General features: G+C 43.8%; 1 protein-coding gene across 4 annotated transcripts in view; it reads right to left on the bottom strand.

Annotated features, from left to right (window-relative positions):
- KCNK10 (potassium two pore domain channel subfamily K member 10) overlaps positions 1 to 22267 on the bottom strand; it is a 141215-nt gene that overhangs the window by 27830 nt on the left and 91118 nt on the right. For all 4 annotated transcript variants that reach the window (XM_060004088.1, XM_060004090.1, XM_060004091.1 and 1 more), the window contains one exon: positions 9875 to 10035. In XM_060004088.1, the coding sequence (XP_059860071.1) occupies positions 9875 to 10035 (161 nt within the window). The remainder of the gene's footprint in view (positions 1 to 9874; positions 10036 to 22267) is intronic.

Raw genomic sequence — 22267 nt, 5'->3', positions numbered from 1 at the left:
TTCCTCTTATTGTCGGCACCGAGTGGGCTGTACACAGTGGAGAAATGAACAGAAGAGTGGAGAACACAGTCTGCCTGGCCACCCGCCTCGCAGAGGTGGGCCCAAACCAGTCAGCCATCGAGACAGTACAAGCCCACTTTCACATTATAAGCCCACCCTCACGTTAATCACACAGCAGACACGAGCAAGCGGGCATTTACTGAAGTCCTAGGTTAATCTCCAGGAGAAGAGAACACCAAGAAAAGATGTTTGCCAATGAGGAGCCAGATGAAGGAGCTAGAGCAGGTGCAGAGAGAAGAATCCGAGGCAATGGTCCAATTCAAAGTATCCACAGATGAGATAAAGCTGGAAAACTAAAACGCTTTGGGAGCAGATAAAATGCTATGAGGCACAAATAGGTTTTCCTGCTGGAAACCTAGGAAGAATTATTTTTACTTTATGTTATATAAATAATTATAAATTATCCCAAGTCCAGGCTCACTCACGCCACCAGGGAAGCCCCAGGCAGTATTTTAAGTAGTTATATTTTAGGCAGATTTGATAGCCTTGCTGTTTATAGGAAACAGTGAAGATGCATTTTAAAGGCCATTAAAACCTCCCATGGTGGGCTTCCCTGGTGGCGCAGTGGTTAAGAATCTGCCTGCCGATGCAGGGGACACGGGTTCAAGCCCTGGTCCGGGAAGATCCCACATGCCGCAGAGCAACTAAGCCCGTGCGCCACAACTACTGAGCCTTGCTCCAGAGCCCGCGAGCCACAACTACTGAAACCCACGCGCCACAACTACTGGAGCCTACAGCCCGTGCTCTGCAACAAGAGAAGCCACCACAGTGAGAAGCCCAGGCACCATGACAAACAGTAGCCCCCGCTCACTGCCAACTAGAGAAAGCCCACGAGCAGCAACGAAGACCCAAGGCAGCCAAAAATAAATAAATAAAATAAATTTATAAAAAAACAAACAAACAAAAACCTCCCATGGTGATCCCAGATGGCAACAGGAAACACCAAAAGGACACTGGCCAGTTATCAAAGATAGACAAGAACGAGGAAGAATCATATATTAGATTAGTCCCCAGTGGGCCAGCTAGAGAGAGTGCTGAGATGGTATGCCTGCTGAAGAGTAGCAGAACCAACTATCTTTGTGTATATCATCAGAATCAAGTCCCCAGGCATGTTCCCTTATTGGTGAGAAATGATCTTATTCCCAGAGTATAAAATTTCTAAAGCCCTCTTCAAGGACCCATCTGAGAGAAGAGAATTCCGAGTGGGAACGGCACTGGCATTGAAGAACTGGACAGGACCATGGATGAAGACCCCAGAGCTTGTATGGAAGATTCAGCCAGGGGACCAGGGTCCACCCCTTGGGACCTGTGGGGCAACTGATCCCTTAAATCCCAGCAGAGTCATGGTTCTTACCTGGATGATTTTGCCCTCAAGGGGATATTTAGTCATGTCTGGAGATATTTTTGGCTGTCGTACCAGAAGCACTGATGACACTGGCATCTAGTGAATAGAGGCCAGGGAAGCTGCTAAACTTCCTACAATGCACTGGACAGGTCCCATGACAATTATCCAGCCCAAAATGTCCATAGAGCTGAGGCTGGGCAAGCCTGCATCAGAGGAAGGGAGAAACGAAGGACCATCGTGGACAAACTGTGTCACGGCTGTGATTAAGAGATGCTGTGTAGACTGTTTTGTGGATGTCACTTATATAGTTTGTCCCAAGTGCACATCTGGGACAATGTTTTTGTTTGTTTGTTTTTTTTGCGGTACGCAGGCCTCTCACTATTGTGGCCTCTCCCGTTGTGGAGCACAGGCTCCAGACGTGCAGGCTCAGCAGCCATGGCTCACGGGCCCAGCCGCTCTGCGGCATGTGGGATCTTCCGGGACCGGGGCACGAACCCGTGTCCCCTGCATCGGCAGGTGGAATCTCAACCACTGCGCCACCAGGGAAGCCCCTGGGACAATATTAAATTAATTCAGCTGTTCTGAACCTGGTTGAGAAAGCTGTAAAAATATTTGCCTTCTGTGCATTTAAAAACAGCTACCTTGCACCCTCTTCTAGCCCATTAGGGGAAGTAAGAAAGCAGTGTGCACACTAAAAACCAGGGTCTTCTCTCTGATCAAAATAAACTCACAATATTCATGTAACATTAGTCCCACTGGGTTATTTCTCAGGCATGTTTAATATGGTACGCACTAGTGGGGCCATGTCATAGAGGCAGAAAGACACACGTACACACACATAAACATGCAGACCCTTGGGCGCTCTCAGCCCACCATCTGGCCCTCCCCGGCCCCCCACTATTTAGGCAAGATGCTGGTGTGCATAACTAGTACCCCAATGAACTTTTACACTAATACTAGGAATTGGAAATTGTAGTTGAACCCACAGAGCCGAGAATAATACCCAGTTTCGAAAACAAGGGCTTTTATCTTCTTGACATAATAATAATTTTTTTATCCCCATTGCTGCTGGGGACTAGTTCAAAGACACGCTGTAAGAAACAAGTCTCCTGCCAAGGGTGTTCTTCAAAATCTTTCTTTGACTCAGGCCAGGCACATGGCAGAGGACTCCAGGAGTCCTAGGCTTTCTCCACCAGCCCCTTCCTGCAATCCAAAGTGATCAATTAGCCCACTAATGGAACATCATTACCAGACTGAGATTGTCATCACCCTGTTGTAAGCATTTGGTGGGTTCTAAAGTCCCCAGGTTATCACAGCACCGATAAGCCTAGGGTAACGTGTTATTATTTGTCAGCTACACCCAGGCTCCTTTCATTCCAAAGGCAAATACACATTTCTGCTGTATCCTTGGGAGGGAGGCCAAAGAAGAAAAAAAGTGTCCCTTGGTTTTAGAGATAATATCAGAAAGCCTGCTGATCAGCCAGATAAAAAAAAGGCAGCTGCTTCCTACCAGAGGCCAAAGTCCAGCTCAGAGCAAGAAAATGGGATCCAGTCCAAAATCTGACCAGGTTTCCTACAGTATCCTATCAAGTGACAGTCGGCCCAGCCCAGCAAAAGAGCCAGCCCATAGCAGGGGAAGAAGAGGCTGCCCACTTCCAAAATCTGCTTTGGGGGCTTCCCTGGTGGCACAGTGGTTAAGAATCCACCTGCCAACGCAGGGATATGGGTTCAAGCCCTGGTCCGGGAAGATCCCACATGCCGTGGAGCAACTAAGCGTGTGCGTCACAACTACTGAGCCTGCGTTCTAGAGCCCGCAAGCCACAACTACTGAACCCGTGTTTCACAACTACTGAAGCCCGTGTGCCTAGAGCCCATGCTCTGCAACAAGAGAAGCCACTGCAGTGAGAAGCCTGCGCACCACAACGAAGAGTAGCCCCCGCTCGCCGCAGCTAGAGAAAGCCCGCGCATAGCAACAAAGGCCCAACACAGCCAAAAATAAATTAATTAAATAAATTAATTAAAAAAAAAAATCTGCTTTGGAACCCAAGTAATCCCTGCTCAATCCCAAGTAATTATCCTTCCTTGCTAACTGCCCAGATTTCCTGCTGAAAACCTAGGAAGAATTATTTTTACTTTATGTTATATAAATAATTATAAATTATCCCAAGTCCAGGCTCACTCACTCAACTCACTGTGTGGTTTTAGGCAAGTCACAACAAATCAGGGGCTCCACTTTTGTTGGATGCTATATGAGTTTCACTGGAGATGTGTTCCCCAAAGAGTGATCCATGGGCCACTTGTATCTAAATTCTAGGGACGCTTGTCACCCTAGAGCGGAGCCAACAGGTAGTCCCAGGGAATCTGCACATGACGTTACTAGTACTCACCTATTTTCCCATCCCCACCCCCCTTCCTGGAGATCAAACAATGCATTCCAGGCCCTCTTTGCAGTTGGATAGAGCAGTGTGACTTGTTCAGGCCAGTGGGTTGTGACTGGAGGCCAAAGCCATGCCATGCCTGACTCTCTTCCCCTAAAAAACCCTAAAGTCTGGAGAATTGCCCAGGCAGCAGCAGACATGGGGGACGGGGGTGAGTAAGCTGGTGGTTTGTTAGGTATCGTATAAGTTAGCCTCTCGTCAGTCAAGGATCCCAAAGGCCACCGAATTTATCGATACGTAAGGGGGAGAGAGGGCAGCATCGCTGTGAGTGGTCCGTGTGGCTAGCAGTTGAATGACACCCGTGGCAGATGCTGTCATTTGCTTACCCCAACTTCTCCTTTGCTCCCAGAATTCTAACTTTGTTCATCACAGCCGGAGATGAAACATGACTCCACTGTGCCTTGGGGTTCTGAAACTTTAGCAGGCATCAGAATCACCTGGAAAGCTTGGCAGACACAGATTGCTGGGCCCCAACTTCTCTAAGAATTTCCATGTCTAACAAGTTCCCAGAGGATGCTACTAATGCTGCTGGTCCAGGGACCACACGCTGAGAGCCAATGGTCTAAGTCAATCCACCCCATTCTCCTTTGTCAGTGACTCACCTTCCTAAGCTCCCTTGCAGGTAGGAATGGTCATGCGACCCACTTCCGGCCAATGAGACAGAAGAGGAAGTCTGCAGGGAAAATTTGGGGCAAGACTTTTCTCCCATAAAAGGAGCCCTTTTTGTCTTACCTTGAATGTGGTTGAGTAATCAGAGAAAGTCAAATACTATATGATATCACTTATATGTGGAATCTAAAAACTACAACAAACTAGTGAATATAACAAAAAAGAAGCAGACTCACAGATATAGAGAACAAATTAGTGGTTACCAGTGGGAAGAGGGAGGGGGGAGGGGTGGGGGATTAAGAGGTACAAACTATCATGTATAAAATATATAAGCTACAAGGACATAATTGTACAATACAGGGAATATAGCCAATATTTTATTTTAACTATAAATGGAGTATAACCTTTAAAAATTGTGAATCACTGTATTGTACACTATATTGTAACCTACAGTATTGTATATCAACTATACCTCAATATAAATAAATAATTTTTTTAAATGTGGTTGAGTGAAAACATGCTATTTGGTCCTGAGGCAGCCGTCTTGCAAACAAGGTGGTCACAAGCCTGAGGACGCAAAGCTAACGTGGCAAGGACAGCAGAGCAGAAGGAGAACAAACCTGGGTGGACGCGTGGGATGTCGTGATTGAGAACAAGAAATACGTATTTGGTCTTGGTCTTTCCTGGCACAGGGCTCCTAAAACCCTTGGAATTTCCTGTGATGAGAGCCATAGAGGTTCTTTTGTTATGTTAATGAGGTGGCTTTGGGATCACCTAAAGATGGGGGTTGGTTACCAGGGAAACCAACCAGGAATAGAGGGCTGGAACTTTCAGTCCCCCCCCACTCCACCTCCAACCCCCAATTTCCCAGGAGAGGAGAGGAGCTGGAAGTTGACTTGATCACCAATGGCCAACGATTGAATCAATCATGCCTGTGTGATGAAACCACCATAAAAACTCAAAAAGGAGGAGATTCAGGGAGCGTCCAGGTTGGTGAACCATAACACTCCACATGCCGCCATGCCAGGCCCCGAATGCCCTGGGGACAGAAGCTCCATGGTTTTTGGACCTCTCCCTGTGTATCTCTTCATCTCACTTTTGATTCATATATTTAAATATCCTTTGTGATAAACCAGTAATCTAGTGAATAAGCTGGTTTCCTGAGTTCTGTAAGCCACGCTAACAAATTAATCAAACCCAAGGAAGGAAGATGCTGTGGGAACCTCTGATTTTTAGCCATTCATCAGAAGCATGGGTAACAAGCTGAACTTGCAATTGGCATCTAAAGGGGAGGGCAGGCTTGTAGGACTGAGCCCTTAACCTGTGGGATCTGATGCTAATTCCAGACAGATAGTGTCAGAATTGAGTTGAACTGTAGGACACCCAGCTGGTGCCAGAGAATTACTTGGTGGTGTGTGGAAGAATCCACACATTGGAATTGGCACCAGAATCCTTAACTTGTCACTGGGAAACTGATGCACCAAACCGGAAACAATCTTCCTCTAGCCTTCTTGCTATGCGAGATAAGTAAGTGTCACATTCTTCACCCACTGTAAATCGACGTTGGGGGCAATGTCCATTTTCACGTTCCATGTAGAAGGACTCCAGCTAGAGTAACACTCCCTATCTCTACCCCTGCTGCTCAGCCAGACAGCGGCTCACCCAGTGGACTCAGCAGAAGGGACCGAGCTCCCTCGGCTCAGCCTCTTTCATCTCTTGTTTGAAACCATCTGCTGCGGAGAGCTGCACTGTTTTGCTCTCTATGATGTAGTAAGGTCAGTGGAGCAGACCCTGCCCTCACTGAGGAGGCGTGTGCTACCAACGACCAAGATGGAGTGGGAGGCAGATTTTCTAAAATGACCAGAGAAGACGCCCCACCCTAATCCCCAGAACCTGTGATATGATGAGCGATTACTCCCATGACTCTGTTATGTCATAGGGCACAGTTCACGTAAAGACAGGGAGATTGTCCACGTGGGTCTGATCTAATCACATGAGCCCTTAAAAGCATAGTGCTTTCTCCAGATGACGGGAGAGCGCAGAGGGGAAGTCATAGAGATAGAAGAAGGGTTCCATGCTGGTTCTGAAGATGGAGGCCAAGGAATGCAGGCAACCTCAAAGGTAAGAATGGCCCCCCCTGACAACCAGCAAGGAAACAGGACTCTCAGTCCTACAGCCACAGGGAACTATTCTTTGCCAAGACCTGAATGAGTGTGGAAGCAGATTCTTCCCCAGATCCAGAGCCCAGCCAAGCCTGCCCAGACGTCTCACCTACACAACTATGACATAATAAACGAGTGTTGCTTTAAGCATCTACATTTGTACTACTTTGTTACACAGCAATAGAAAACTAATACTGCAGGGAAATTCTTCTAATTCAGGGTGAAAATGGTTAGTAAGTCCTTTTGGCATCAAAGCTAAAGCTACATTCTCTGATGAGCTTATCAGCAATAAAGCTGACCTTTTAATCTCCATCTGACTCCTGTGTCTATTTCTCAATTAGTTCTGAACTCCAGAGGGGAAAAAAGAGTTTTCATTTAGTCACCCCATAAAAACCCCAACAGTCGGGTATTCAGGAATGCTTTTGGCATTTCTATATAATACAGTAAGTCTCCACAATTCTTTAAAATGAGGCTCAGACCTGGAATGGTATAGAAGAAACCAAATCATATCACCTCAGAATATAGGCACCTAGATTTTATATTCTATCTTTACTCCACTAAAAATCCTCTCCTTCCTAGAGCTGAGAGAAAACACACCAGATGAATGGAAAGCCTTAATCAGTGAGCAGGTAAATAAATAAATAAACCTTCCTGGTGGGAACTAAAACTTCACAACCCCAAGCTTTGTTGGTTTGTACAATTTTCAGTTCTCAAATCATCACCTAAGGGTAACGGGCCTTTTAGATGTAGTTTAAATGAAAAGCAAAAAGCTTTGAGATTTTCCACCAAAACTGCATGCAGCAAGCAAACTGCTGCAGAATCAGTTGTTTGTAGTTTCCGGAAGTGCACCCGTGTTCCTCCTGGAACTCAGACACCCCTTCCACAGCCCCCTCCAAATGTTGTGCAAACGCATACATCGTGTGCGGCCAACTCGGTAATATACCGCCGCTCCTTCCCCAAAGACTCCCAGTCTTTGATGGCACTGCAAGGACCTGAGTGGGCCATCAGCATAGAAATGAAACATGAGGGGCTTCCCTGGTGGTCCAGTGGTAAAGAATCCGCCTTGCAATGCAGGGGACACCCGTTCGATCCCTGGTCGGGGAACTAAGATCCCACATGCCACGGGGCAACTAAGCCCACGCGCCACAACTAGAGAGCCCTCGTGCCGCAAACTACAGAGCGCACGTGCTCTTGGAACCCACAGCACAACTAGAGAGAAGCCCGCACGCCACAAGGAAGAGCCCGCACACTGCAACGGAAGAGCCCGCACACTGCAACAGAAGATCCCGCGTGCCTCAACTAAGACCTGACGCAGCCAAAAATAAATAAAATAAATAAATAAATAATAAATCTTAAAAAAAAAAAAAAAGAAACGAGATTTTGAAGGCTCTGTCCCAGAGTCCTGTGAATGATCCATTTGAGAGGCATCTTTAAGGGGAAGAACAGTTCTCTGTACTTGCAGTCCAAAATTCGTATGGGAACTAAGTCCCCAGTTTCGGTAGCAGATGTCATTAAATGATTGCAACCTCTTCCCTCATTTAGAATACAGTGACCAAATTTTATTTTTGCTAAAGGGGGATTTCAAAAGCCTGTAGTCCGATCCTTTCTTTCTACAAATAAACTCAGATCTAGAGAAGCTATATAAAAATAGAAATTCCAGATCAGTCATTTCTCCATTTGACTCCTGTTCTTCGGAGTGTTTAATCCGCCAGACTCATTTTTCTCTAAATCAGAAGCCAAGAGGTCACGGCTAAAAGGGTACCTCTGAGAAGTTCAAAACTGCTCTTGGAGACAAGGTTGCCACATCTGGTTTAGGGAGATGAGCATCTGAGAAGCACAGAAGCTGAGCACTGATGGTTTCCATGGTGACCAAGGGGCCCAGGTGCATGTTCTAATGAGGCCAGCCAGCATTTTGGGGCAAAGACTGTAGAACATTCCAGGAAAACCCCCATGTCACCAAGCGACTCATGAAATTTGAATGGGTGGCTAGCCTGCCAACAAGTGCTTCTTTCAGGAGACAGACACACAGCAACACTGAACTCTGTGTCTGGCCCTATACCAAGCTCTTTTCCATACATTATTTCATTTAATCATCACCCAGACCTTAAATTCAAATTCCATCCCATTTTGCTGATGAGTAAACTGAGGCAGCTTACCCAAGATCACTGAGCTTATAGAAGATGGCTCTAAGCCAGCTCTAGTGCCTTATTCCTCCACTCAACTCTACCAGAATTTCTGAAACTGGTAGCTCTCGAGGGGAGAGCTACCTTGCATTCTTCTAAAGAGAAGTTTATGTCATGATTTCTTGTCTCAGAGGGGAAAACAAGCGCAGCCTTAGAACTTACCACTGATCTATCTTTGCCCATCATTGCCAGATTCTGAAAAAGATCTCAAATGATCATTTTCAAATATGAAGTCATCATAAGAAATAATTCCCTGAAGAAGGTTCGAAAGACTTGAGACTTATGTCAAAACTGAGAAAGAGAGCAGAAATGACCTAACACCTAAGTAAAACTGATGTTCTGTTAAACTATGTGAACAGGTGTGAGCAAAAGGGCTTTGGAAACCCCAATCCAATCACCTCTACTCCACATGCCTGTCACTGATGCCAGGAATGCCATCTGTAGAAAATAAATTCCTTGAGTTGAGATTTTTGTCCCTTGTTTAAAGGTGAGTATTCTCAAGAGGAAAAACCTAATTAAGGCAATAGCAATCATCAACACCTTAGTATGAATTAGTATGTTAGTGTACTACTGCTGATGGAGCGCTCAGCAGTGGGAGGAGGGGGGGGCCATGAAGAGACAGATACATAGCACAGAGCAATGTCTAGAAAATGCAGGCTTCTGGAAGAGGTCTTAGAAGCCAGGATCAGCCTGAAGATGCTGTGCTTGGAAATAAAGTGAAGGAGCTCCAATAACAAAATGGATGGATTTATAATTCTCTACTTTATTGCCAACACACTAAGGAACCCATCTTCCACCTTTCATAAGAAATTGCGTATGCCTCACCTCTTCAGAAAATCTGTATTGGCAAATCTATACTTAACCCTCTTGTGTTGTGATTCCAGGAAGACCGACAAGAGTTTAGGCACAGTACCTGTGACTACCATGGGCCAAAAATAAAAATACGACCATAACATTGAACTATTCCATTAAAAGTGATAATGATACAAGAACACCCTGGTAATTCCTTCTGGGTCCTGTCAGGCTAAAGCCAACTGGATCACAGAGGTTAGGGTTTAAATAGATGGCAGTACTCACTCGAAAGACCTTCTCCACTCTTGCAATGCTCTTCCCAAAAATGGTTCCAAGTTGGTCTCCAATTCCAGCCAATAAGAAACCAAAAAGTGGAATTCCAAAGATGGCATATAAAATGCAAAAGATTTTGCCTCCTTCAGTGCTTGGAGCAATATTCCCATACCCTGGTGAGAAATATTAAAAAGAGAGAGGGAGAATGGTGAGGCGCCAGAGAAATTACAGCACTGAATGAAAGAATCCGGACTTCTTAAAGGTTTCTCCATTCCCCCCCACCCCTCCACTTCATGAGTTTTAGGAGCAGAACTTCATTTCCAAGGTCCTATAAAATTCAGAACATTGTTCCATTGCTTCTCTTCCTTCTCTCCCTGTAAATACTTTCAAAAGGACCCAGGTTTCCAGGATCTTATTGTGTTTCATTAGATGACATTTTAGGAAATCTATGGTCACCCAGAATTGCATTTCTGATGGGAAATGGTACAACCCATTTCAGAAACATCACATATCTAGGATGTGTCTGGTTTAGGGACGCTGAACACCTGAGAAGGGTTCAGCATTGCCTTTTTTAGATTTAAAAACAGCTTCTCCCTTACAGCCTCATCCCATGGCCATCCCCTCCACCTGACAGGCTGTGGGTGTCTCCAGCATTTGCCTTCTTAGGGTGATGGGTGCTCCACATTAAGGAGGATGTGAGGTCTAGTACAAATTCAGAAAGGACCCATGGATCGTACAGCCCTACCCTGGGAAAACAGTAAAGAGTGGAGGAGGGAAGACTTTGTGCTCTTACTCACGCTGACAGTGATGGTTACCTCTGCCCGGATCTCTTTTTCTCTTTCCTGGGAACTCCGTATCAACTGAGCCCTGCCTCTCTTCCCACCAACTTCCTTTTTTCTTTTTTCTTTTTTAACATCTTTATTGGAGTATAATTGCTTTACAATGGTGTGTTAGTTTCTGCTTTATAACAAAGTGAATCAGTTATACATATACATATATCCCCATATCTCCTCCCTCTTGTGTCTCCCTCCCACCCTCCCTATCCCACCCCTCTAGGTGGTCACAAAGCACTGAGCTGATCTCCCTGTGCTATGCGGCTGCTTCCCACTAGCTATCTATTTTACGTTTGGTAGTGTATATATGTCCATGCCACTCTCTCACTTTGTCCCAGCTTACCCTTCCCCCTCCCTATATCCTCAAGTCCATTCTCTAGTAGGTCTGCATCTTTATTCCCATCTTGCCCCTAGGTTCTTCATGACCATTTTTTTTTTTTTAGATTCCATATATATGTGTTAGCATACGGTATTTGTTTTTCTCTTTCTGACTTACTTCACTCTGTATGACAGACTCTAGGTCCATCCACCTCACTACAAATAACTCAATTTCTTTTCCTTTTATGGCTGAGTAATATTCCATTGTATATATGTGCCACACCTTCTTTATCCATTCATCTGTCTATTGACACTTAGGTTGCTTCCATATCCTGGCTATTGTAAATAGAGCTGCAATGAACATTGTGGTACATGACTCTTTTTGAATTATGGTTTTCTCAGGGTATATGCCCAGTAGTGCGATTGCTGGGTCGTATGGTATTTCTCTTTTTAGCTTTTTAAGGAACCTCCATACTGTTCTCCATAGTGGCTGTATCAATTTACATTCCCACCAACAGTGCAAGAGGGTTCCCTTTTCTCCACACCCTCTCCAGCATTTATTGTTTGTAGATTTTTTGACGATGGCCATCCTGACCAGGGTGGATGATATCCCACCCACTTCTTGCACCAAGGATTATCAGGTGCTAAATAAATGTTTGTTGGTGGCATGAATGTTTAAATACAAAAGAATCCTTTTATAGCCAGGTCTATTCATATGTTATGTCAAATAGTGCTTTGAAAACACCAACACCTGCGTTCTCAAGAGTTCTGCAATTATGTAGGTAACTCACGTCTAGTGAGCATTCGGCTTACTCTGTATGACGGGACTGAAGAATGTGGTGCTGGAAGAAAAAGGCTTATAGCATTAGCACAAATTACACAGAGATGAGACTCTAAATTACTTGTTACTCACTTTCATGCCAATGAATCTTGCAACATTATGGTAACTAGTGTCTAGATAGTCACCTAACTATTCTCCCATATAGGGCAACTCCTGTGGAGCTTATTTCTAAATCCATGCAAGAAGCGAGTTATTGGGCTCATGGCTTACTGGCATTTGGGGGATGCAACAGAGTAAAGATAATGTTGATGGTTGGTCCATCATTCATCCTCTTACAGGCCTGGAGAACTCACTGTTGCTTTCTGCCTTTAGGTGATGAGTCATCTGGTTATTTTCCCTTTCAATTTTCCAGTCACAATCATTCAAACGTCTTATCACAAATCATCTAAATTATAGCTTCTATTTCTTAAATGACTGTTCAGGCAAGCCTTCCTAATCTTGCATTTCTTTTACTCACCATGATTTTTGATTTAATTGTGCAAAAAAACACAAAAAAATCCAAAGGCTCTCAGAACTTTTTTCAAGTGTTTTCACTTGGACAAAATCATTTTGTAAGCATTTCTGTCTAGAATAATCCAATTTACATTAAGATAGCCCTATTAAAAAAGGAATAAATGTGCCTATATAGCTCCACTTTATGCAGAGTTATGGTGACTCTTGGAAATATTCTGGTAATTTGTGGAAACATTTATCACTCTTGCTTGACTGTTTCATAATTGCCTGATTACTGTCAAGGAATATAGGTTTTCCTTTAGTCTGAATATCTCAGAAAGAAGCACACTGCAGACACAGGCAGACAAACTGAGGCTTTACACCTGCTTAATAGGCCTCTTATTAGCCCTAACAGGGGCTGCACCCCTTCCTCCAGCTTTTAGAGAGGATCTGTCCCACCACTTGGGTAAGGACTGTGCTCAGGGGACATTCCAGTGTCATCTTAGGAGCATGAGAGAAAAGTGGGAAGATGAGGCTCAAATCCGATACCACCTCCTTCTACCTGGTTGGCCGTAGGCTCGCTTCACCTCCCCAATCCTAGTATTAGAGGGGTTCAAGGACAATGTGGGGAAAATCAGTGAACTGTAAAGTGCTATACCGATGCCAAGGGTTAGTAGTAGTCTTACAATCAGCTCCTTACTTGTTCAGTGTTTCTCAGACTAGACACTAAAATAAAATTAGAGCAAAGTTCTTGGGCACTAGTGAAGTAATATTCAAATTGTAACGGGGAAGAGCCAATCTGACTACATGTTGGATCTGTTTCTTTTACTTGAACCTTTGCTTCCTGTTGCTTTTGTTCACTAAAAGGATAGTGTCTGTACACAATGGCCTGCCTCAGGGAACCCTGCCCCTCTGCCTGAATGTTAAACCCAAGTGCCTTTGTTCAGCGAAACATCCAGACCCTGTCCACCTATGGATGGCTGCAAGAAAGAAGAAATTAAAACATCCCCACCCTAAGGCTGGCCATTTCAGGGAACATTTGCAAGGCTATACTGGCATCTAAACCCCAATAAGATGGTTTATTGGAGACACTAGTCTGCCATCTTCTCGGTCTGCCTTTCTGAACAAAGTCAAACTCATTATTCCTTGCCTCAACACCTCATCTCTGATTTATTGGCCTGTCGTGCGGCAAGCAGAGCAAGCTTGGACTTGGTAACAAAATCAGTCTTTAACTATATTTCAGGCCATCACCTCACATCGGACATAAAATAATTGCTGTTCTTGAGTAATGCTGTAGTGTGTGTGTGTGTGTGTGTGTGTGTGTGTGTGTGTGTGTGTGTATCTGTGTCCCCTGCCTCTGATGAACTATATGGAAAGACGGTTCTCCAGTTTGACCCTCAACCCTGTTACTCTGAGAAATTTCCAGAAGCTACATTTTAGAGCTTTGCTCTAAACAGGAGGCAACAAGAGGGCCACATTCCTGGAATTTTGCCTCTATTTGTACTGGGCCTGCTAGACTTCCCTGCCCATCCTTCCAGAAGGCTTGATAGAACTTTGAAGTAAGGTATAACAGTGGCTCTAGAACTCGAGACTGCGGGGATTCCTGTTCTGATTCTTCCACTTACGAACTCTCAGATCTTGGGCAATCTACCTTTCTGCCTTGCTTTCCGTGACTGAATGATGGAGCTATTAATAGCACCTACCTTATAGCTTAAAGAGTTACATGTGAAGCATGAGTAACCTGTGGAGATTAAATACATGTGAAGCATGATGCAAAGAATAAGCCCTCAGTAAGGATCCACAGTTATCATCTTGCCCCAGGTGTTCTGTGGGAAGGAATCGTTTCTAAGCTATGTGTCTCCAGGAAAACTAAGCCCCAGGAGTAAACAGGGTTGGTTCCTATTTTCCCTCCCATTGTTCTCCTATAGCACCAGGACAAAAGACAAAATGCCTGTGCCCCAGGCTGGGCTGACTCAGTGGCTTGGGTGGGCCCACAGCTGGATTTGGGGTGTGGGTATCGATGGGGCAGCAAAGGCTGGGAAGTGAGAGGCAGATGGTCAGGAAGAACTAGCCCAGGACATTAGAACTGGATTGAAAATAAAGCAGAAGAAGTTCCGGGAGCTCCTCCACCAACTGGCTTCTGGTGACTTTTGGCAGGAGATGACCAGCCCAGAGAGAACATTCTGTTGTGAACGAGAAGGGCCAAGGTAGTGCTTAGCTCTGGTCACCCCTGGCTAGAAAACAGCCCAAGCCCTTTCCAAAGACAAAGCTGGTGTTTCAAGAGGACTCAGGCCTGAGTGGTGCACATGAAACTCTTCCATTTGCTGTTTACATGCCAAAGTCAAATCTTGGGCAAACCATGTGCTATTCAGCTCTGGTATTTGGTTTAGAGTACATGTTCTCAAAGCCTACTGTCTGTGCATTTATGGGCGTGTGGCCTGTGCAGTCACACGGAGCCCCATACTCAGAAGGGCCCCACGCTTGGTTTAACGCTCTGCCCTTGCCATTTTGTCCTTCTTAATCTTTTTATTTTAGCAAAAGACTGAATTTTCATTTTGCACTGGGCCTTGTGCCTTATGTAGCTGGTCCTGGTGAATAAAGCTAGACTCCATGGCTTACCGACCTTGAGATACTGAACAAGCTACTTGACATCCCTGGGTCTCAGTCTTCTCATTAGCAAAATAAGGCAAATAAGAGTACCTACCTCATGCAGTTAACGTGAAACTAAGTGAGATAACGTATGTGGAGCACAGTTCCTGGCACCTCGTAAGCACCCAGTAAGTGTTAGCCGCAGTGACAGCTATTCCCAAAGCCATGGGCTAAACGTCCAATCCAAGTGCTAGTCAAGTAGAAATAGCTGCCTCGGTACCTTGGCCAGTACAGCTCTTAACTGAGGCCACCAGGCAAGGAACACAGTTACCGACTACCATCTGGGACCTGATGAGGGGCTCTCTAGGATATGGGTAGAGCCAAGTGACTTAATCCAAAAATGCCTCAAATGGAGAATTCCCTGGCAGCCCAGCAGTTAAGATTCTGCACTTCCACTGCAGGGGGCATGGGTTCCATCCCTGATCAGGGAAATAAGATCCCACATGCCACACAGTGTGGCCAAGACAAAAAAAAAAAAAAGCCTCCAAGATGACATCTAACTGCATTCCATAGCTGTTGGTGAGAACGCAATCATTTTCTGCCCTTCCACATGTGATGGTTTGTGGGAAACAATCTGCACGCAGGAGTATCATTCCTCCAGCTTAGAAAAGCTAGTTGCTGGAGACCCACCAGCAGAGTCAACAATTGAGGCAGGTGGGACTTTCTCACATCAGAATTAGTTACCGAGAAAGGGAACAGGGTGCACAGTGACCTCAACAAAGACAGCAGTCTAGTCTTCTGGCATGGCTCCTGGTTTGGAAAAGAGCCTGAGTGTTCTCCCTTTTGCCATACACTTGGAGATCTTCCTGTATATCTGAGCACAAGAAAACCTTATTTAAAAAAAAAAAAAAGAAGCTTTGATATTTTCATATAAAAGGGACCTCTGATACTGAGTAATATCACTGCTTTTCAGGAAAAGACTATTATTCCTAAGATCTCTCTAACACATTCTAAATAATGAGCACATTCTTCTGTGTCTGAATAGTACATAGTACTCAAGAGAGTCATTCTGGAGAGCAATTCGGCAAGCCTTTAAAAGGTCCAGGCCCTTTGACACAGCAAGCCCTGGGGGATCTTTCCAAGGAAACAGCCACAGATGAAGATCACCATTCATGAAGAAAGATTTTCATCGTGCTGTTACACCATCACATAAGTAAAAACTGCGTACGACTCCAACAACATGTGATGACAGCATTGAGAGTAGAGCCAATGGAACCCATCAAAGCTTATGTTTTTCGAAGAACCTTAGTAATACGGGAAAACGTTTACCGAATTATGTCACACATTATGTGAAACCAAGCAAGCATGCTAATGTATGCGTATTTCACAAATAATGAAAACGCTCCTCAGCTCCAGCTGCTCTACTGCCTGTGTCCTAAATGATGGAAAATTTCTCAGCAAGAAAGGGAAGAATTAGCAGGCTCTTAGTTTTCTTATCAGCTTTGCTACCACTTGTGATGAATGAATTTACCACTAAATAACTGGGGAAAAAAACCTTATTTCCTCACTTCATTATTCTTACTAACATTGTACTTATGTTTTCTTTAGAATTCTCTACTGGTATGACTCTCTAAAGACCCTCCGCCCTGGAGTCAAAACTTAGCCAGCTAAATGATGTTCAACTCACAACACATTATTTTTCAATTAAGACAAAGTGAGAGAGAAAATAGCATTTTCTCCATTGAATAGTAAAGGACCCAATCTCTAACACTAACACTGAGCCATGATACTGAAGTGGACTTGTGGTTTGGGTTGGGTTTTATTTTTGTTTGTTTTTGATTTACGCTTGTTTTGTAGTAGTTTCCTGTTCAGCCTCCACCTTCTTTCATATTTTGGGAAAGGTCTCTGTCCTTTGCCCAGATATGACACAGCGTCCTGCCTCTCACTATAGAGGCAACAGCATCCCAGGTTGCCAGGACACCAGCATATGAACTTAGGGGCTTACCCAATAGGAAGCTCTAAGACTTTAAATCAAGAGCAAGTAGCCCAAAGAAGGTGGGAGATGGCAGCTGCAGTGGCCAGCAGGGTCAGGCACTGGCTATGAGGTCAGAGGATACTTACTGGCCCTCTGTGATCTCTGAGCCATAAGTGTGCATTGGTTAGAATTTTTCAGCCTTAGGCGAGACAAAACCCAATGCACACTCGCTTAAGAAAAAAGAGAAATGTACAGACCCCAGTAAATAACAGGATATTTAATATTTATTTAATTCTTCATGGGTAGCTTCATTCCAAGCTCAAAGGATGCCAGCTGCACCCCGCTTATCACTCCTCTTCTGTTAATCTGCTTCTTTACTGTTAGCTGAATTCTAGGCAGAAAAACCCTCAAGGGACAAAAATGAATGGTAGGGTCCCAGGCTTATCCTTTTCCCAATTTACATCCAGTAAGAAAGAGAAGTCACTTCCTCCAAAGCTCAAGCAAAAGCCCAGGAATTGACTTGCTTATTGGCCTAATCCAGATCTCATGTCTGTCTCTGAACTCAGGGCTGTGGCCACGCACATGCAAGGCACTGGGTTTCTTATTTTTATGGTTCTAATCTAATTTTAATTCACATTTTTAATTTAAGTATAGTTGATTTACAATGTTGTGCTAATTTCTGCTGTACAGCAAAGTGATTCAGTTACATATATATATATATATATATATATATATACACACACACACACATTCTTTTTGTTATATTCTTTTCCATTATTGTTTATCATAGGATATTGAATATAGTTCCCTATGCTATACAGAAGGACCTTGTTGCTTATCCATTCTATATGTAATAGCTTGTGTCTACTAACCCCAAATATCCAGTCCATCCCTGCCCCACCCCCTTCCCCCTTGGCAACCACAAGTCTGTTCTCTATGTCTGTGAGTCTGTTTCTGTTTTGTAGAAAGGTTCATATGTGTCATGTATTAGATTCCACATGTAAGTGACATCATACGGTATTTGTCCTTCTCTTTCAGACTTACTTCACTTAGTATGACAATCTCTAGATCCATCCATGTTGCTGCATTATTTCATACTTGTTTATTGCTGAGTAGTATTCTGTTGTATATATGTACCACGTCTTCCTCATCCATTCATCTGGCAATGGACAGTTAGGTTGCTTCCATGTCTTGGTTATTGTAAACAAAAGGCACTGGATTTCTGAGTCTAGACAAGATGATTCTTCCCGTGGCCTGGGGGCCAAGTGTGGGGAAGGGGACCATTAGGGAAATGGTTATCAGGACAAGAGTGAGTAAGTGAATGGGTGCCAAGCAGCAGAAACTGAGTCATTTGCACAAACTCAAAGATTCCAGTGTAAGCACATTAAAAGGGGCAGGAGACGTTACACGTCAAATGTTCCTCATTAGGCGGTTGGAACCACCATTCCTCAGTTACATAATGTCATGTGGGTCAGTGAACACAGTTGTTCAATAAACCAAGCCCTTGGGAGCTTAATGAGTTAACACGATAAATGGGTACGCATCCCAATGTAGCTATGGTGTTTTTCAGTGCATCATATAGGCCACTGATTTAGCCATTTTATAAAAATAAGAATATTAGAATTTTCTTTTTTGTTTAATATACACTAAGGTCTCATGAGTCCAATACTGGGCACTGGAGGTGCACTTTCCAAAATGTACTTCTTGAAGTGGCCTAGACTTTCTCAATTTCAATGATTTTACTAGAAATCCCCCTGAAACACATGACACATTTCCCCATCTTAATAACCAGACCACTGAACACAATCTAACCTGACATTGGTCTCTGCTCTACTACAGTGATGCCCTCGGGGGATGCTGAGGTGCATAGCACTGTTTGCCATTACACCAAATGGCGCCGTATCACCCTGCTTCCTTTGTTGGATGCTGTGGGATTGAGGACAAATATGACCTAATCTGGTCTGGAGTGTCTGACAGGTTTCTAGGCCCTAGACTCACCAGTGTAATGCACACCTCTACTACTTGTCATAGTTGATCTTCATGTATTTGCAGACTTGCAAGCGTGAACCTAGTACATCACATGATTAAGAGGCTTTCTAAAAAGGAATGACAATTCTCTCTGACTCTAGTTTTCTTAATGCACATAACTTTCCTGATGGCACCGATGTAAAAATAACACAGGCCCTAAAGAGGAGGTCTACGACCATAAACAGAATCCTGTGCCTCTAAACAACGCTTAGCTTCTGAAACTTGTGCCAATAGGAAGCCAATCGTCAAAGATGCATCCCCCCAAAAGGCATACTCTCCAACACCAAGAAGTAAGGAAGAGGGAGAAACCTCCCAGAAGGCAGAGCTGGGCCTCAGAGAGCCATGAGATTTGAGAGACTTGAGCTATGAGAGAGATTGCCTCCCAAAGCGTATAAACAAATGTTAATGAAGGAATCCTCCCACTTCGAGGGTAGAAGAGCATCCCACTGTGTGTCCAACATTGCTATGAACCGGTGACTGTTGTGTGTCTCCCATTCTTCTGAATGAGAATTTTTATTGTAGTGTGACTTCACTACCTCACTAGCAAATGAGGGCAGATAACTCTCAAACTCTTTTTCAGCAGAGCTGGGAGAGGGATGCAATCTACAGATTCCACAATATACGTAAGGATTACCAAAAGAAGATGAGATTGCACAGAAGCAATATGGGAAAATAATACAGAGAAGAAGTACAGAGAATGATGAGAGGGTCCATAGGTGGCAAATCTCAGAAAGTCCCTGCAAAAATCCAGTTATGAAAGTGAGTGTCTCACCTTGAACTTCAAAAAAGATATCCCTATATGTACCAAGTATGGAATGTAGGGTGAAGAGGGAGAGCAGCAGAAGCCCCCCTAAACTTGATCTGATCCAGAAAAACAGAAGAGGCAGAGCTATACAGAGAATAACACAGATGGGCCATATTTGCAGGAAGCACTCTGTCTCTCTGACAACAGGAAAGAGGAGAGTCCTGGCATGTGCTACCAGAAAGGTTACCTGCTTCTCCCTGCTCTGCTCTCCCCAGACCATGGAAATGTTCAGCAGAGAGCTGGTCCAGGAATATCCAGTTCATTTGGCATCAAGTATGTGAAAAAGAAACTGGCCCAGGGACTTCCCTGGTGGCACAGTGGTTAAGAATCTGCCTGTCAATGCAGGGGACACGAGTTTGAACTCTGGTCCGGGAAGATCCCACATGCCACGGAGCAACTAAGCCTGTGCGCCACAACTACTGAGCCTGCACTCTAGAGCCCACGAACCACAACTATTGAGCCTGCACGCCACAACTACTGAAGCCCGTGCACCTACAGCCTGTGCTCCGCAACAAGAGAAGCCACCGCAATGAGAAGCCCATGCACCGCAACAAAGAGCAGCCCCTGCTCGCCATAACTAGAGGAAGATCACACACAGCAACGAAGACCCAACGCAGCCGAAAAAATAATAAAAAATTAAAAAGAGAGAAACTGGCCCAGCATAAATATAAAGCTTCCGTTTTTAAAAAATGTGAAAGAGCAGCAAAACTTACCAGTGAATGTGAGACACTCAGCAGAAAAATGTTGCCCCAACCAGACGAAAAGTGTAAACAACTATGAAGTAATCACCTCTAAGAGTCATCACAGAGAAACCACAAAGATGCAAGAAATCAGGGAGGAAATGGTGAGATGACAAGTGCAGATGAAATGTGAGCTGAGCTAATAGAATGCAGGGAAAAAGTAGGAAAGAAAAAAGTCCCCTAATGCTCATAAAAATGAAAACAAAATTGGAAGAAGCACATGGCAGAGTAGGCACTGTGAAAAAATAACAAAAAAAAGAAGATAATACTAACCAGTCGAAAACCAAATTTTAAAGATAAAAAGGAGTAGAGGGAAAACACTAGACATAGAAGACAAGCAAAGAAGTGATGATAGATGTATAACTGGAATTCCCAAAGAACAGAACCAAAATCACACAGCAGAGAAAATGTTTAAAAATAGCAATCAAGAAAACTTTCCTGAAATAAAAGGGACAAAACCTGGTAGTGTTATCAGATGAAAGATAAAGAAATAATCTTTTGAGTAGCTGAGCAGAAAGATCAAGTCACTTGTAAAAGGGAAAAAATTGTCTGGCATCAGGTTTCTCCACAGCAACATAAGCATTGGGAGAAAGTGGAGATCCAACAAGATCCTTAAAAAAGAACATGTGAGTCAAGGGTTTCATTTCCAGCCAAACTGCCCTCCAAGTATAAGACCATTTTGAACAACACAAGAACCCAGGGAATATTGCTCCCTGGAGCCATTCTTAAAGCAACTACCTGAAGAAGAGTTTCAGCCAAGCAAGTGATGGTGACAAAAACTATAGCAAAACCGTGATGAAAACCAGGGCTAGAGATGAAGAGCGACAATACTTAACTGTAGAACTATGACTAAAACAAATGGGAGTGCCCAGGTAGCAGAACAGAATAGCAGAATGTGAAATATACACCCTGATGTTACAGAATGATACAATGAGTAATAATTGATAGTGGAAGAAGAAAAGAAGTTGAGATGCTGAGTAAGTTCCCTGACTGCATTATATATAATAATTCAGAGCCAAGAGTTATTAAAGCGGGCAATTCTTCTAATAGAAGCCTAAGCATATTTAATAATGTAAAAGTAAACATTAAAAGGATGGTGTCAACTAAAATTGTGTGGTGGAGAAAGAGAAGAGATGCCGTCACCCATAATAAGGAACTAATAGATACTACTTAAAGAATAGAACACTAAGGTTATTATATGCGATTATAATTATAAAGTTAACCCCTATGACAAATCGTTTAATCCCTATGGCAAAAATACAAAACTCCCCAAGTATAAGAAAAAAGACACACACAAAAATTGACACAAGACAAAAATTGGTGCAGGAAGGAAGTAATCATAGCTCGCCTTACGATCAGTTTGGAAGAGGAGCATTTACCTAGCAAAATAATGCAACTACTCACATTCACTTTTGATCTAATCAAACTATACTGGGAAGGAAAGAGGACAGGAAGAGAGCTCTTCTACAGTGGGGCGGGGAGGAAAAAGAGAACTGATTCCTCATCTTCCACAATGGGAAGTCAAGAAATCACCTCTAAAATAAAATTCGGGAAGTGTAATACCAATGTGACATTTAAAGACATGGAGATGAATATCAAAATAATCATGCAAAAGAAATGAAAGGGGTTGCCCCAGGGGAGGTGAAAAAGAGGAGAGGGGCAGAGACTGCTGTTTTACATAACAAACTTTGTGGAACACAGTTTGGCTGTTTAATGTATAACGTCAATAAAAAGTACACTTTTTAAAAAAGAATTTGAGCTCAACTGAGCAATCAGAGATCAACTGATCGTTCAGAGGTTCATTTTTTACCCTAACCTTTCCATGAGGTCCTTTCAAACGAAAG

The sequence above is a fragment of the Delphinus delphis genome, chromosome 2 (genome assembly GCF_949987515.2).
Source record: "Delphinus delphis chromosome 2, mDelDel1.2, whole genome shotgun sequence".
NCBI classification, from domain to species: domain Eukaryota; kingdom Metazoa; phylum Chordata; class Mammalia; order Artiodactyla; family Delphinidae; genus Delphinus; species Delphinus delphis.
Note: the sequence above shows the minus strand (reverse complement) of the source record. Positions and strands in the feature narration are given on the sequence as shown.